The following is an 18,327-nucleotide window of genomic DNA, read 5'->3' as shown; positions in this document are numbered from 1 at the left end:
AAAATGGGAGAGAGGAGGTGGATCAATATTAACCCATTGGAAATGAGTCATCTCCTATTTTATTTGTTGTTACAAACCTGAGTGTAATAGAGATATTAGCTAATCAAGCTCTTTTATAAACATCAAAGTGCATAACACCATGTGTTGGTAAATGAAGACATATATATGCATATGCACTATATTTGTGAACACACAGAAGCAATATAACGTGTGATATACAGCATTTTATTGGCAAAATAAGACAAGGACATAACTTGTGAGGCTCCAGAAGCAATCATAGGGTCAACACATGTAAGAGCAAAATTAAACTTCCTTTAAATTTATTAGACTAACTGGAAAACTATTTGTAGTTTCTTTTCATGTATCTTCTACATTTTTGAATTTTTATTTTATAAGAAACCATGGCTAGTGCAAATTACAAAAGCAGGTTATTAATGTTTCCAATACGGACAATTCATTGTAATGCATTTATCACTTTTCTATCACTTTGCAGAAACAAACATTCATTGTGTTTTGTGGTGTTGCTGACGTTATGGAAAAAGAACCTATTAAGTGATTTATTTGTAAAGCTAGGGAACACTATATATATATATATATATATATATAGAACACAGAATTTCTGTACAGATTAAGGCTTGGCTCTCAACTAGGTAACAAATACAAAGTAGGTTTAGAAATAAAATATTTACCTCTAAAACTTCAAAGGAAATCAACAGGACTATACCAAAGTAAAGTATGTCTGTAGAAACTAAGGAGAAATGTGTTGCTTGAAAGGACCACACAAAACATAGACACCTATTTTTGTGAAAGCTAACTGTTGTGTCAGCTGATTCTAATTTAACAGTGCAGACAAAAAATGATATTGATTTCAAGTTAAAATACTAAAATAATTACTAACCCATGTTATTAAATTTGATATACAAAGCACACTTTATCAGCAATTAAATAGTTTCACAGGATTAAGGGTTCATCATGGTTTATCAGGTAATAATAATAAAACAAATACAATATTCAAGTCGCTTATTGAATAAAGTGTTATTGGCACGTATAAGGTGTGGTAAAACATTATACACATTACCTATACAGCATCTAGCATTTTAAGATATTCTCCATTATATTTTTTATTTTTTTTGTAAACAAAGGCTCACCACTTAATACATTTTGCTTGGTTTAAAATTCAAGGCATGAGTTGTTGTTTATGCATTATAATAAATTCACTGTTTGGATTATTTTTGTGTGTGGACGTGCAGATATAACCGGAAACTTAGAAGAGTTAAATAAAAATGCTGCTTTTTTAATAGTTGCTTCATGCAATACTGATTTGCGTATGCTGAATTGCATTGCTTTTAATGGGAAGATATGTCTGCCAATGTCTTTATGAATGTTCAAGCTAAATTCTTCTGGGCTGAAGGTTTCCACAGATAGAGTCACCCAGGATAGGTCAGTTATTCCGCACAGGATATCTTGTTTTCCTTCTGATGTAAATGACGTTAATCCTGTAAGCAAGAAGGAAAGCAATTATACTTTTATACAGGAAATTAATATACATTTGATAACGGTGAAAATAAAATGAATGTATTCTCAACCAAAGTGTTGGGAAACCCTTGAGTGTCACAGACCATATCAGCGGACATCACAAAGGATTAGGGCTGAGAATTAAAATAATCTCAAATGCTTATGGTATGTTTATTTATTTGTATATATACATTTTGTGCATATAATTTGTTTATTTTTTTTTAACATCATTGTATTTCAGTAACAGAGTTTTATGTTTCTTGTGAAATCACATGTATATAAAAACTAAACTATGAGTCCAACATGAAATTTTGCCATGGATCTCCCGAAGATAAAGAAACTGCGTAACCATTGGTTTAGCGAGATTACCCAAAAAATGGAGACTACATTAAAAGAGACATAAAGCTTGAAGTTAAACTGAATTGCAGTCCATTTCACATTTTATTAGAGGCATTGTTTGTGTTATACTTTGACTAACAATACAGCAGTAAGCACCACACACATGCTACAAGTTTTGGCAGTGACATGTTGTGTAATGTCCCTCAAAGCATGCACTAATAAAGGAGGAGCGTGTAAATGAAGATAACACATAAAGAACACATTTTTTGCAACTTGGCTTCTAATTGAATCTAAAATGAACTGCAGTGCATTTCAAATTCATCATTTATGTCTCTAACATAACATGTAAACAATCCATATAAACATTAAAGTAACACATTATACAATAATTATACACATGATTTCACAACATAGTAAGTGTAGTCATGTTTAATATTTTACACAATTTTTGTAATGCAAACAGTACAAGTAAAAGCCAGACTTGAGCCATTCTATTACAGTCAGCATTTAAAGCAGCCTGCATTAATGCACAATACAAAGGGAGCTGTACATAGCAGGTTAGTATGCATGATGCTTGTGCAGGGAAAGGAAACAGAATCACATGTATCAAGTCAAATAAAACTCTCTAAAAATAATAGTCATGATATTAAAACAATTATTTCAATCCACAACTGGTGCAACATTCACAATATATTAAAAACATATAAAGTAACTACAGATCATCTTTTGCATGGACAGAGAACAAAGTTTGCCAGTAATCTTAATATAACTTTACATTATGTAAATGGATAGAAGTAACCATGTCCCATATGACATCATGAAAGTAGATTATTTAAAGGCACAGTCTCAGGCACCTGCAGTCCTCATTGCTTTACAGTTGTTAAGAATATACTTTATTATATTTATATTTTCAGTAACAATTTTTTTTTTTTATTTCAAAAAAATCTAATTTGTGTCTGATATCTTATTGTGACTCTGACAAGAGCTAATTACTTCAATAGTAACACAGTCTTAAATATGTTTTTTGTTTTCTAGGACTGCCCCTTTAAGGTAAGTGTACAAAAATTATAAATCATTGCAAAGTAGAGAGTTAATGGTGCAGACACGGATTATGAAGGAAATGTATGTAAACAGATTCATATACTCATGCAACACTCTATGCCAGCCATGCATTAGAATTATTTAGAACCGATAGTGAAACTATTTGACTTATTTTTAGATATGTGCATTCAGAGATTTCGGATAACTCTGAATGCAAGTGAAGACGGCGGCGCATTCCATTTGGATATTTTCAAACATATTTGTTTGTTTGCTGCAGTTTCACAAGGATAAATTGGGCTTTGAAAAAAGCTGAATGGCACAAGCTGCCGTCTTCTTCTGCATTCGCAGGTATTCAAAACCTCCAAATGCACATATCTACTGATTTCATATTGTCCATGCAACATTGAAAGGGAAAATGTAATAAGCGAACTGGTTGCCTTTTGCGCATGCTTGGCTGCTGGTGAATCATCTATTCTTCTTACCTGTGGTCAGTCTTCACCATCTTCAGGTGTGATCTCTGTTTCTTTATGTACCACTACTTTGGTCACTGACATGTCAGGGTGCTGCTCTTTGGCCTCTTTAATTGCCTGAGCCAGCGCCTAACGCAAGGAAACCACAGAAGGGCGAAAACAAAAAGTAGGTGGAACATGCATGATCAGTGGCAAGGTGGGTATTCATGAAATAAATTACACAGTTTACAAATGAGGAAAGACAATTAAACATGAATAATTTCATAAATTATATATATAAAAATTAAGTGTTGCATGCAAGCAAGAGTAGGCAATCAACCCATTCAAACTGACTTTGCTCTGTGCAAAGATGTGCACATGATATAGAAATGAAGGTTTTTAGATTTTATTAAGTAGAGAATCTTAAACGGCAGAAAGATAGATTAAAAACGGCACATTTTTGCCCAGTGTCAGATGTGAAAGGGATGAGTTTTAGATCCTTAAGTAATCTCACACACTTTGGTTTACCTTTCTAGTACTGCACATGCCAGATACTAAGTGTGTAATTAGCAACTCCAGTATAGCCCGTTTGGAATGTTGCCCAGTAAACATATAACATGACTTCTCTTTGCAATATTTTACCTGGTCATGGTCAATATCAGCATCCCCTGTAATCACTATCCGCTTTTCAATTCTTGTCTCTGAAATGCCTCCTTTCACAGTCTGCAGAGATATATAGGGAATAGTAAGCAAAATGTATACATTGATTTTTATTACTTATGGTGAACAATGTCTCAAAAGTGGGCCTATATTATTTACAAACAGGACAGAAAAAATGTATATGAAGTATAAAATCCCCACATAGTCTCTTGTCAAACAGTTCTTATGTTATAAGAACATACACAGGTTTATTAGAGCAGTGTTAACAAGGAGCATCTGTAATAATTAATACCCTAGCTTTCGTAGAATCAAAATATATTTTTTTTACTGCACTGTTGTAAAAAAATAATTACAATGGAAATTAAGTTATTCCAAGAGATCTGCAACACTTGGCATTATTAAGTGTTCAATTTGGCATGTGGATTGATTTTAGGTGCTTTTGTTTGGCCAAACAAGCCGTTACTTGCTGTTTTTTTCTGTAGACAATATTTCAATGTGAATTCCTCAGACAAACATTTAGGGTTAGATTACAATTGAAGTGCTAATTTATCACAGGCCCTTAAACTGGCAAATTCGCCTGTTTACGGGTGCGCAATAAATAACCAGCTATTAAAAGTGGTTATTAGTGCTCATAAAAATTAACCAGAGATCAGATCACTGGTTCATTTTCAAAATAACCCCCAATTGGCCCCAAAATAAAGAATATTCTTTTTTTATTAAAAAATGTAGCATTTGTTTTAATAAAAAAAAAAAACTGCAAAAAGCAGTTATGAAGGGTTGAAGTTGGCGGGTGTGGGGTGCTAGAAAAAATGTCACTGGAAAGTGCCTTTACATAGCGGTTTCTGGGAACTGTGTGTTTTCTGTAAATATTAGGGAAGATTAATATGGGCAAAAGAACAAAGACACTGGACAAAGGAAGATTGGAAACAAGTGTTATGGACAGACAACAGTTTGATGTGTTTAGATCACAAATAAGAGCATTCGTGAGACAGACCAAATAAAAAGATGCCGAAGGAGTGCTTGACCCCATCTGTCAAGCATGGTGGATAAAATGTGATGGTTTGAGGGTGCTTTGGCAGTGGTAAAGTGGGAGATTTATAAATGGTAAAAGGGTCCATGAAGAAGGAAGGCTATAACTCCATTTTGCAATGCCATGCCATACACTGTGGACACGGCTTGCTTGAAGCCAACTGCCTCCTACAACAGGACAATGACCTAAAGCATAGTTCCAACTATGCAAGAACTATTTAGGAAAAATGCAGTCAGCTGGTATTCTGTCTTTAATGGAGTGGCCAGCACAGTCACCAGATCTCAACCCTATCGAGCTGTTGCAGGAGCAGCTTGACCGTATGGTACATAAGAAGTGCCCATCAACCAATCCAACTTGTGGGAGGTGCTTCAGGAAGCATGGGGTGAAATCTCTTCAGATTACCTCAACAAACTGGCAAATAAAATGCCAAAGGTCTGCAAGGCTGTAATTGCTGCACAGTGCACATGGAGGATTATTTGATGAAAGCAAAGTTTGAAGGACACTATTATTTCACTTAAAATTCATTATTTCTAACCTTGTTAATGACTATATTTCCTATTGAAACCTATTTCATGTATGTTTTCATGGAAAATAAGGAAATGTCTAAGTGACCCCAAACTTTTGAAAACCAGTGTACACAACCACCAAAGCTCTCAAAGTATGGTGACACTCCATCAGTTTGATAGCGTTGTCTTAACTTTAAAGCAACAGAGCCATAGACTGCTAGCAGTTACATGATTAATTTGTAAAGTTTAGTATTATTCAGTAACATGAGAAATAGTACACTCTCAGCACCATTAAAATAGTGAAGTTTGCTTATTAACAATGTATAGTCCCCACAATAATTGTAAATCGTGGCTTTACTTTCCAACTTCATTACATAACATAGTATGTCCTTTGTCAGTGTACAGAGATACTCACCAGTATCATACAGTGTACTAACTTAGCCATTTTTCCTCCCCGGTGTCATGTGACCCGTTAGTGTTACAAGGTATCAGGTGTGAATGGGGAGCAGGTGTGTTAAATTTGGTGTTATCGCTCTCACACTCTCTCATACTGGTCACTGGATGTTCAACATGGCACCTCATGGCAAAAAACTCTCTGAGGATCTAAAAAAAAAGAATTGTTGCTCTGCATAAAGATGGCCTAGGCTATAACAAGATTGCCAAGACCCTGAAACTGAGCTGCAGCACAGTGGGCAAGACCGTACAGCGGTTTCACAGGACAGGTTTCACTCAGAACAGGCCTCGCCATGGTCGACCAAAGAAGTTGAGTGCACGTGCTCAGCATCATATCCAGAGGTTGTCTTTGGGAAATAGATGTATGAGTGCTGCCAGCATTGCTGCAGAGGTTGAAGGGGTGGGGGTTCAGCCTGTCAGTGCTCAGACCATACGCCGCACACTGCATGGCTGTCATCCCAGAAGGAAGCCTCTTCTAAAGATGATGCACAAGAAAGCACGAAAAAAGTTTGCTGAAGACAAGAAGACTATGGACATGGATTACTGGAATCATGTCCTGTGATCTGATGAGACCAAGATAAAGTTATTTGGTTCAGATGGTGTCAAGCGTGTGTGGCGGCAACCAGGTGAGGAGTACAAATACAAGTGTGTCTTGCCGACAGTCAAGCATAGTGGTGGGAGTGTCATGGTCTGGGCCTGCATGAGTGCTGCCGGCACTGGGGAGCTACAGTTCATTGAGGGAACAATGAATGCCAACATGTACTGTGACATACTGAAGCAGAGCATGATCCCCTCCCTTTGGAGGGGATCATGCTGGAGCAGTATTCCATGCTGGAGCAGTATTCCAACATGATAATGACCCCAACCACACCTCCAAAACAACCACTGCCTTGCTAAAGAAGCTGAGGGTAAAGGTGATGGACTGGCCAAGCATGTCTCCAAACCTAAACCCTATTAAGCATCTGTGGGGCATCCTCAAACGGAAGGTGGGGGAGCGCAAGGTTTCTAACATCCACCAGATCTGTGATGTCGTCATGGAGGAGTGGAAGAGGACTCCAGTGGCAACCTGTGACGCTCTGGTGAACTCCATGCCCAAGTGGGTTAAGGCAGTGCTGGAAAATAATGATGGCCACACAAAATATTGACACTTTTGTCCCAATTTGGACATTTCCACTTAGGGGTGTACTCACTTTTGTTGCCAACGGTTTAGACATTAATGGCTGTGTGTTGAGTTATTTTGCGGGGACAGCAAATTTACACGTTATACAGGCTGTACACTCACTACTTTACATTGTAGCAAAGTGTCATTTCTTCAGTGTTGTCACATGAAAAGATATAATAAAATATTTCCAAAAATGTGAGGGGTTTACCCACTTTTGTGAGATACTTTATATATATATATATATATATATATATAAATAAACAAAATTTATGCTTACCTGATAAATTTCTTTCTTTTGCGATGTACACAGATTCATCCTTACTTGTGGGATATTATCCTTCCTAACAGGAAGTGGCAAAGAGAGCACCACAGCAGAGCTGTCTATATAGCTCCCCCCCTTAACTCCACCCCCCAGTCATTTGACCGAAGGCCAAGGAAGAAAAAGGAGAAACTATAAGGTGCAGAGCTGACTGAAGTTTTTAACAAAAAATACCAACTGTCTTGAATAGACAGGGCGGGCCGTGAACTTGGTACATCGCAAAAGAAAGAAATTTATCAGGTAAGCATAAATTTTGTTTTCTTTTGCATGATGTACCGAGTCCACGGATTCATCCTTACTTGTGGGATACCAATACCAAAGCTTTAGGACACGGATGAAGGGAGGGACAAGACAGGAACCCAAACGGAAGGCACCACTGCTTGCAAAACCTCTCTCCCAAAAATAGCCTCTGAAGAAGCAAAAGTATCAAATTTGTAAAATTTTTAAAAGGTATGGAGCGAAGACCAAGTCGCAGCCTTACAAATCTGTTCAACAGAAGCATCATTTTTAAAAGCCCATGTGGAAGCTACCGCTCTAGTAGAATGAGCTGTAATCCTTTCAGGAGGCTGCTGTCCAGCAGTCTCATAAGCCAAACGGATGATGCTTTTCAGCCAAAAGGAAAGAGGTAGCCGTAGCCTTTTGATCCCTACACTTTCCAGAATAGACAACAAACAAAGAAGATGTTTGACGAAAATCTTTGGTTGCCTGCAAATAAAACTTCAAAGCACGAACCACGTCCAAGTTGTGAAACAGACGTTTCTTCTTAGAAGAAGGATTAGGACACAGAGAAGGAACAACAATTACGCAAAACTACCTTATCAGCATGGAACACAAGATAAGGAGAGTCACATTATAATGCAGATAGTTCAGAAACTCTTCAAGCTGAAGAGTTAGCAACTAGGAACAAAACTTTCCAAGATAAAAGCTTAATATCTATGGAATGCATGGGTTCAAACGGAACCCCCTGAAGAACTCTAAGAACCAAATTTAGACTCCATGGCGGAGCAACAGGTTTAAACACAGGCTTAATTCTAGCTAAAGCCTGACAAAAAGCCCGAACATCAGGAAAATCTGCCAGATGCTTGTGCAACAAAATAGACAGAGCAGATATCTGTCCTTTTAGAGAACTAGCTGACAATCCTTTCTTCAATCCCTCTTGGAGAAAAGACAAAATCCTAGGAATTCTGATTTTACTCCAGAAGCCTTTGGATTCGCACTAAAAAAAGATATTTACGCCATATCTTATGATAGATTTTCCTGGTAACAGGCTTTCGAGCCTGAATTAAGGTATTTATGACCGACTCAGAGAAATCCCGCTTTGATAGAATCAAACGTTCAATCTCCAAGCAGTCAGTTGCAGAGAAATTAGATTTGGATGCTTGAATGGACCTTGAATCAGAAGGTCCTGTCTCAGTGGCATAGACCATGGTGGAAGAGATGACATGTCCACCAGGTCTGTATACCAAGTCCTGCGTGGCCACGCAGGCGCTATCAAAATCACTGATGCTCTCTCCTGTTTGATTCTGGCAATCAGATGTGGAAGGAGAGGGAAAAGTGGAAACACATAAGCCAGGTTGAACGACCAGGGTACTGCTAGAGCATCTATCAGTACAGCCTGAGGATCCCTTGACCTGGAGCCGTAACGAGGAAGTTTGGCGTTCTGACGAGACGCCATCAGATCCAATTCTGGTGTGCCCCATAGTCGAACCAGTTGAGCAAACACCTCCGGATGGAGTTCCCACTCCCCCAGATGAAAAGTCTGACGACTTAGAAAATCTGCCTCCCAAGTTCTCTACACCTGGGATATAGATCGCTGACAGATGGCAAGAGTGAGTCTCTGCCCATCGGATTATCCTTGAGACCTCTATCATCGCTAAGGAACTCCTTGTTCCGCCCTGATGATTGATATAAGCCACAATTGTGATGTTGTATGACTGAAACCTGATGAATCTGGCCGAAGCCAGCTGAGGCCATGCCTGGAGAGCATTGAATAATGCCAGAATATTTATCGGTATGAGAGCCTCCTCCCGAGTCTGTGCTTTCAGGGAATTCCAGACTGCACCCCAGCCTAGAAGGCTGGCGTCTGTCGTCACTATGACCCATTCTGGCCTGCGGAAACACATTCCCTGGGACAGATGATCCTGTGACAACCACCAAAGAAGAGAGTCTCTGGTTTCTTGATCCAGATTTATCTGAGGAGATAAATCTGCATAATCCCCATTCCACTGATTGAGCATTCATAGTTGCAGTGGTCTGAGATGCAAGCGAGCAAATGGAACTATGTCCATTGCCGCTACCATTAGACCGATTACCTCCATACACTGAGCCACTGACGGCCGAGGAATGGAGTGAAGAGCTCGGCAGGTGGACAAAATCTTTGATTTCCTGACCTCCGTCGGAAATATTTTCATGTCCACTGAGTCTATCAGAGTCCCTAGAAATGAAACTCTTGTGAGGGGGGAAAGAGAACTCTTTTTTACGTTCACCTTCCACTCGTGAGATCTTAGAAAGGCCAACACTAAGTCCGTGTGAGACTTGGCTAGTTGTAAAGTCGACGCTTGAATTAGAATGTCGTCTAGATAAGACGCCACTGCTATGCCCTGCGGCCTTAGAACCGCCAGAAGGGACCCTAGCACCTTCGTGAAGATTTGTGGCGCCGTGGCCAACCCGAAAGGAAGAGCCACAAACTGATAATGCTTGTCCAGAAAGGCGAACCTGAGGAACTGGTGATGATCTTTGTGGATAGGAATGTGTAGATACGCATCCTTTAAGTCCATGGTGGTCATATATTGACCCTCCTGGATCAATGGTAAGATAGTCCGAATGGTCTCCATCTTAAAAGATGGGACTCTTAAGAATTGGTTTAGGATCTTGAGATCCAAAATTGGTCTGAAGGTTCCCTCTTTATTGGGAACTACAAACAGATTGGAGTAGAACCCATGTCCCTGCTCTGTTTTTGGAACTGGGCAGATCACTCCCATGGTCTTCTACACAGCGTAAGAACGCCTCTCTTTTTGTCGGGTTTACAGACAATTGAGAAAGATGGAACCTCCCCCTTGGAGGAGTATCCTTGAAATCTAGAAGGTATCCCTGGGTTACAATTTCTACTGCCCAAGAATCCTGAATGTCTCTTGCCCAGGCCTAAGCAAAGAGAGAGAGTCTGCCCCCTACTAGATCCGGTCCCGGATCGGGGGCTACCCCTTCATGCTGACTTAGTGGCAGCAGCAGGCTTTTTGGCCTGTTTACCCTTGTTCCAAGCCTGATTAGGTCTCCAGGTTGGCTTGGATTGAGCAAAGTTCCCCTCTTGCTTTGCAGCAGAGGAGGAGGAAGTGGGACCACTCTTGAAGTTTCGAAAGGAACAAAAATTATTTTGTTTGGTCCTTGTCTGATTTGACTTATCCTGAGGGAGGGTATGACCCTTCCCTCCAGTAACGTCTGAAATGATCTCTTTCAGTGCAGGCCCGAATAGGGTCTTACCTTTGAAAGGGATCGACAAAAGCTTAGATTTAGATGACACATCTGCTGACCAGGACTTAAGCCATAACGCTCTACGCGCTAAAATGGCAAAACCTGAATTTTTTGCCGCTAACTTAGCAAGATGAAAAGCGGCGTCTGTAATAAAAGAATTAGCTAACTTAAGCCTTAATTCTTTCCAAAATATCATCTAGTGGGGTCTCCATCTGAAGAGCCTCTTCTAGAGCCTCAAACCAAAAGGCAGCTGCAGTGGTTACAGGAACAATGCACGCTATAGGTTGAAGAAGAAAACCTTGATGAACAAAAATTTTCTTTAGGAGACCCTCTAATTTTTTATCTATAGGATCAATGAAAGCACAACTGTCTTCAATATGTATAGTTGTATGCTTAGCCAGAGTAGAAATAGCTCCCTCCACCTTAGGGACCGTCTGCCATGAGTCCTTTATGGTGTTAGAAATGGGAAACATTTTCTTAAAAACAGGACGGGGAGCGAACGGAATACCTGGTCTATCCCACTCCTTAGTAACAATGTCCGAAATCCTCTTAGGGACCGGAAAAACATCAGTGTAAACAGGAACCTCTAAATATTTGTCCATTTTACACAATTTCTCTGGAACTACAATAGGGTCACAATCATCCAGAGTAGCTAAAACCTCCCTAAGCAATAAGCGGAGGTGCTCTAGCTTAAATTTAAATGCCGTCATATCTGAATCTGTCTGAAGGAACATCTTTCCTGAATCAGAAATCTCTCCCTCAGACAGCAAATCCCTCATCTCAGAACATTGTGAGGGAATATCGGATACGGCTACTAAAGCGTCAGAAGGCTCAGCATTTGTTCTTAACCCAGAGCTACTGCGCTTCCCTTGCAACCCTGGCAGTTTAGATAAAACCTCTGTGAGGGTAGTATTCATAACTGAAGCCATATCTTGCAAGGTGAAAGAATTAGACGCACTAGAAGTACTTGGCTTCGCTTGTGCGGGCATTACTGGTTGTGAAACTTGGGAAGAACTAGATGGCAAAACCTGATTTCCTTCTGTCTGAGAATCATTTAATGCCAAATTTTTATAAGTCAAAATATGCTGTTTGCAATTTATAGACATATCAGTACAAGTGGGACACATTCTAAGAGGGGGTTCCACAATGGCTTCTAAACAAATTGAGCAATGAGTTTCCTCAGTGTCAGACATGTTTAACAGGCTAGTAATGAGGCAAGCAAGCTTGGAAAACACTTTATTTAATGAAAAAAACACAATTTGCAAAAACGATACTGTGCCTTTAAGAGAAAAAAAAGGCATACACAAACTGCAAAACAGGTTAAAATTGCTTCAAATTTTCTGAAATTTTAACAGTGTACCCACTAAGCCTTAGAAGGATTGCACCACAAGTAAATAAGCAATAAACCCCCAAATGAAAAAACCGGATTGATAATTGTCTAAAACCGGTTAAAAACCCCTATTAGCACCTTGCCACAGCTCTGCTGTGGCCCTACCTGCCCTTAGGGAACGATAATATGGGGTTAAAGCCTCGATTAGGCCCTCAGAAGACTATCAGGACCTCTGGAGAAGTTGCTTGCTGCTTGTCTGTATAACTAAATGCGCAACTGAGGCTTAAAAATAGGCCACGCCCACCACACTCGATGTTGCTGGGGCCTACAAAAATCTAACAAACCTTGTCTGAAATCCATGTGGGTTATAACAGCCCCAAATAAGCCAAATGAATCCTCAAGCAAATGTCCCATCAAAATAAAAAACGTTACTCCCAGAACACACAAACGTTTGTCCCATTCTATCATAAACAAACTGAGTGCCCCAAAAAAATAAGCCCTTTATGCAAGCTAGTAAAGCCTCTTATAACACTAGGATTACTGCTTACCCTTCCCCTAATGGGGATACTGTCAGCCTTTCTGAGTTAACACAGTCTATGCAGAAAATATGACTGAACATACCTCATTGCTGTATAGCAAGAAACCGTTCCTCACACTGAAGTTTTCCTGTACTCCTCAGCTTCTGTGGGAACAGCAGTGGACCTTAGTTACAAATGCTAAGATCATAATCTTCCAGGCAGAAATCTTCATCTATGTCCTGCCTGAGAGTAAATAGTACAACACCGGTACCATTTAAAAATAATATATATATATATATATATATATATATATATATATATACATACACACACACACACACACACAATACATAAATGAGTTACTCTAAATATTATTAAATCATTAAATATAGACATATGTTGATCCATATAAACTACCAGAACAAAATCAAAATGTTTAATACAGACATGAGCTAAATCAAATGTTGCAGGGTATACCTCATGACTTTATATATATAGGAAATACATAACAAAAGTATCTGCAACTGCCTAAGTGGAATATGACCAACTCTAAATTTGTCTGGCATCAGTATGAAGCAAAAAGAAGAAAAAAAAATGTGATTCCCTTAGAACTTTGAAATAATATCCGAAAACTCTGACACAATGCCTCTTTAGAACGACCTGATTGTTTCAAGGATTTGGGCAGAATGAAGAAACCTCAAAGAATTAATACCCCCCCCCCCCCAAAAAAAAAGAACACATTTTAGAAAAAAAGCATGGGGAGTTCTGAAAACTTTTTACACACTTTCTGAAAAGACTCAAAACGATGCTGGTGAACCTGCAAAAACAAACGTAGACATGGAAACAGAATTCCAAAGACAATTTCTGTCTTCCCACAATTTGCCAAAGGTGTCAAAACTGTAGCTTTTAAACATTCTGGAAGTTTCTACATATACACCAGTAACTGAATATGATATAACAAGAGCATGAGAGAAAAGTACTATGCACGATTACTAAAGAAAACATATATTTGCACATTATCTAAAGTGTATGTATTATTTTAGTCAAATTACAATACTGAAGAAAAACTCATTTCTTAAAGACATAATCATTGACTTTCTTATCTGAAAACAACAGAAAATGGTGTTTTCAAGACTCACTTTTGTGATGTGTGTAGTGGTTGTAGTACCAAGAGTTTCTGATGTAATGGTCTGAGCACTCATTAATACACCTGGATCTGTGTCAGGACGAGATACCATCTAAAATCAAGGACAAGAACAAAGGAACAATTTTCAAAAAACGTATTAAATATTTCTTATTCTTGTAAAAAATGTTTAAGAGAGGACAACGGTCTTTAAAAGTGCATAACTTGAGAACCAAGTCTGTAAGATGGATAAGTTGGTTTTTCTCTGGTAAGTTTTTAAACTTTAGGTAAGGTGTAAATGTTTATGGGGTTGTCCAATGAATCAAACTTATAAACTATAAGCACACTATGGACACTAGATGATTGGGAATAAGGTTCAATTGATAATCATTTGATGCAACGGATATTGCACTCTCCCTGGTTATTCTTTTTATTGTTTATTAAAAGTAGGATAAACTATTCATCAGATATTTATTAAATACCTCCATATGAGTTTCATAAAAAAAACTGTTGGTTGTCAACATTTCAAATAATAAAAAAATAATGTAACTAATGAAATGACATAATAACTATTGTTACACTAACTAAATGTGCCCGTGACCATGAGGTGGCAGTGCAAACCCAATGTTTTTGCAATAGAATTCTTAGATACTGTTTGTTTACACATAGCTGCTATATCAGCCAAGTACAAAAAATATATATTTGTTTTTAAAATGCAGTAACTGATAAAGCTGATAATTAAATAACAGAGACATTGGGGCCCATTTATCAAGCTCCGAACGAAGCTTGTGGGCCCCTGTTTCTGGCGAGTCTTCAGACTCGCCAGAAACAGCAGTTATGAAGCAGCGGTCTAAAGACTGCTGCTCCATAATCCTGTCCGCCTGCTCTGAGCAGGCGGACAGGAATCGCCGGAAATCAACACGATCGAGTACGATCGGGTTGATTGACACCCCCCTGCTGGCGGCCCATCGGCCGCGAGTCTGCAGGGGGCGGCGTTGCACCAGCAGCTCTTGTGAGCTGCTGGTGCAATGCTGAATACGGAGAGCGTATTGCTCGCCGTATTCAGCGAGGTCTTGCGGACCTGATCCGCACTGTCAGATCAGGTCCGCAAGACATTTGATAAATAGGGGCCATTGTCTGCTCTATATAAAAAGCATATATGTATTTTTTCAATCTGCTTTTGTATATTATTTTATACCTCTGATGATTCGTAGGTAATAGTTTTTGTTTCTGTATGCACTACTGGCACATCCTTAGTAGAAATATCAGGCTTTTCTCCTTCGGCAATAGTGCCAAAAGTGATGATCTCTGTCTTCACAACAGGTGACTGTATTTAGAAAAAGAATCAGGTTAACAATTTGTGCATCATTATGTCGTTTTTTTAACACTTTATGCTTCTACAATGTTTAGTCCCATCTTGATATCCTTCATGAACATGACCAAAAAATGTAATATCTTCGAGGGATATGAAACCCAAACATTTTCTTCTGATTCAGACAGAGCATAACATTCTAAAAAAAAAGTTTCCAATTTATTTCTATTATCAAATTTGCTTTATTCCCATGATATTCTGTGTATATATTGCAAAACTGCTGCCATATAGTGCTCAAGAAATGGGCCGGCCCCTGTGCTTACATCCATGCTTTTCAACAAAAGAAACCAAGAAAAAGTGAAATTATTACTTTTTTTTAAAATGACATGCTCTATCTGAATCACAAAAGAATAAAAATTGGTTTCATATCCCTTTAAAAATACAAATTAAATAAGAAATCACTTAACATATATTAAGAGACACAGTAAAGTCAAAATTAAACTTTCAGCATACAGAAAGAGCAATTTCCAATTCTTTTATCAAATTTGCTTTGTTCTCTTGGTATCTTTTGTTGAAGAGTAAACCTAGGTAGGCTAAGAGAATGTTAGTTTGGCGACATTCTTTTTAGTGCACCCTATACTTAAAATTTAGAGCGACTAGAGACCTGACAAAGTGTTAGGGCTAGAATAAAAGTATAAGAAACACATGTATAATATATTAAAATAAAGTATTAGTATAAATTTATGTTTTATATCATTATAAAGTGTGTTAACAGTGATTTTAAAGCATATGGTATATGACAAGGTGATATACTGTATAATCTAGGCTTATGACAGCAGTGTTTGTACTGCTACAAACATTATGGCAAACACTGTTGCCACCATGTAGTGCTAAAGACTATGTGCATGCTCCTCAGATTTATTAGATTTACTCTTCAACAAAGAATGCCCAAAAAACAAAGCTAATGTGATAATAGAAGTAAACTGGAGACTTGTTTATACCTATGGGAGCTGGGGATTGTGGGTATATTATACATGTTTTATTTATATGTATTTTATTGTATAATGCTATAATATGTATCTTAAGTCTTTTTAAAAATCACGTTTTTTTCTTTTTTTAAGAAGATTTTGTGTAGCCGTGACTTTCTAGTTTTATTTACTTATTGTCAATATAAGTTCTCACTGTTCTAAATGTGTACTAATATTGCGACCACACAGTAACAAATGTGTCCTATATTACAGGAAGGTCGCAATATTATAAGTATAAACTGTTCAGAACATTGACCATAAATAAAACAAGAACGTCAGAGCTACTGGCTTCTATGAAATATTAATATCACAAAACCTTCTTCCTAAAAAAGAAATAAACATGAATTTAAAAACACAACAAGACTTTTAAATATATATTACAAAATAAAATGCATATAAATAAAAAATTGTAAATGCATGTATAATATACCCACCTATAGTTTTTTTGTGTTCTTTAACAATGGAGATAGCAGACATAACAAATATATAGGCGTTCCATTGACGTTTCATGGGCGTTTCATTTGAGTATTTTAATGGGGAAAGATTACCGGGATTTTCTCATTTTAAAAGCACTGTCCTGCATGTTAGATGCACCTTTTCAGCCATATAAGTCTCGCCAGCTTTTCAGTGGCGAGAATTTCAATTGTGAGAAATCTAGTGAATTTACAGTGATACTTAATTTACATATGCATTTATGCAAGTGTTACATTTTTTGTTTTAGCAAACACTCAGTGAATGCTGTGTAAACATACTCCAAATATAGCCCTGTCCCCTAAAGAGAAAATAAATTGGGCCTAATATTCACTTCCAAATTTGTGCACAATCTCTTATATGACAGTGAAAAGAATTTTGATTGAGGAAATAATGTATTAAGCGGTTTGATGTTCTTATATTTTTAATGTTTTAAAGCAAAGATATTCTTTATTGCTGTAATTTAATTGAAGCTGTATTTAAAGGTGTAATTTATTGCTGTATTTTAATTTATGCTGTATTTAAAAATGTATAATTTATAGTTATAGTTATTGATATTTTAGAGACCTGTGTAGTCCATAAATAATCATATCTAGCATTAAGCAATTTACTATTAAGAGGGAAGGACTTTTGTACAGTATTTTTAAGTCATAAGTTAATTTGGAGCTACTGTGGTATATTTTAAAAATTGCATTTATTATTGTGGTTAAATCTCTGGTTGTTGTTAACTAAGCATTGTTAAGTTAGTAATCCATATTTTGGCATTGGACTAGTGTTGCTGGTTAATTACAAAGAGTTTTTGTAAAGTTTAATGGTAACATTTGATGTTTAATTCATAGATAATATTGTTTCCATATACAGAAAAATAGGCGATTTAATTGAACAGTAAATAATCTAAATATCTCTATAGCCTGCTTTATATTTTAATATTGTATTGATAAATTGATAGATATAACTGGTCATAGGTGATATTCAGCTACTACATAAATATATTCAATGTGTATATAAAGATTAATTGATCAGAAATTAGAAATATTTTATATTAAGATGAAATATTTTTAATAATAATATTGTTGTCAAATTTATAGATATCTCAATAGTGCTATTTTGGGGTACACTACAGAGATTTAACATCTTACTGGAGTGTATTGACAAAATTCTGCTATATTAATTGGAGATATCGCTAATAATAGTTTTATACTGCTATTAATTATTAATATTCATAATTATAATACGTAACACGTTGGTGGCAATTGCTGCTGATAAACACACCAACATTACTGAAGGACACTCCTGAGACGTATCAACAATGTTGTCAGACTTTTACTGAAAACGCAATCCCTATTATTTCTTATAGGAGACACATCGCCACTCATCTGAACAGAGCGGGTCAGCCATTTTCTTTGATTATATTGCCGGACCCACGGATTGCGAGACCAGCGAGACCTAAAAGCCAATTTCTCATAGGTCTGACAATGTTTTGATCATCAGGGCTTTAAGAGATATTAAAGTCACATACAGTATTTCTTATTTGATGCACAAAAGAATATTAGTTTCAAGTACATTATATTATATAGTTTGTTTTTTTACTGGATATTTCTGT

The 18,327-nt window shown here is 37.3% G+C and overlaps 1 protein-coding gene across 9 annotated transcripts in view; it reads right to left on the bottom strand.

The window, feature by feature from the left end:
• Positions 1-204: 204 nt before the first annotated feature.
• EPB41L3 (erythrocyte membrane protein band 4.1 like 3) overlaps positions 205-18,327 on the bottom strand; it is a 554,565-nt gene continuing 536,442 nt past the window's right edge. For all 9 annotated transcript variants that reach the window (XM_053714936.1, XM_053714941.1, XM_053714938.1 and 6 more), the window contains 5 exons: positions 15,112-15,240; positions 13,930-14,028; positions 3,987-4,067; positions 3,378-3,494; positions 205-1,496 (listed from right to left, as the gene is read on the bottom strand). In XM_053714936.1, the coding sequence (XP_053570911.1) occupies positions 3,384-3,494; positions 3,987-4,067; positions 13,930-14,028; positions 15,112-15,240 (420 nt within the window). In that variant the 3' untranslated portion in view covers positions 205-1,496; positions 3,378-3,383. The remainder of the gene's footprint in view (positions 1,497-3,377; positions 3,495-3,986; positions 4,068-13,929; positions 14,029-15,111; positions 15,241-18,327) is intronic.

The sequence above is a fragment of the Bombina bombina genome, chromosome 5, assembly GCF_027579735.1.
Source record: "Bombina bombina isolate aBomBom1 chromosome 5, aBomBom1.pri, whole genome shotgun sequence".
Taxonomy (NCBI): Eukaryota; Metazoa; Chordata; class Amphibia; order Anura; family Bombinatoridae; genus Bombina; species Bombina bombina.
The sequence above is the reverse complement of the archived record's forward strand: the minus strand, read 5'-3'. Positions and strand labels throughout refer to the sequence as shown.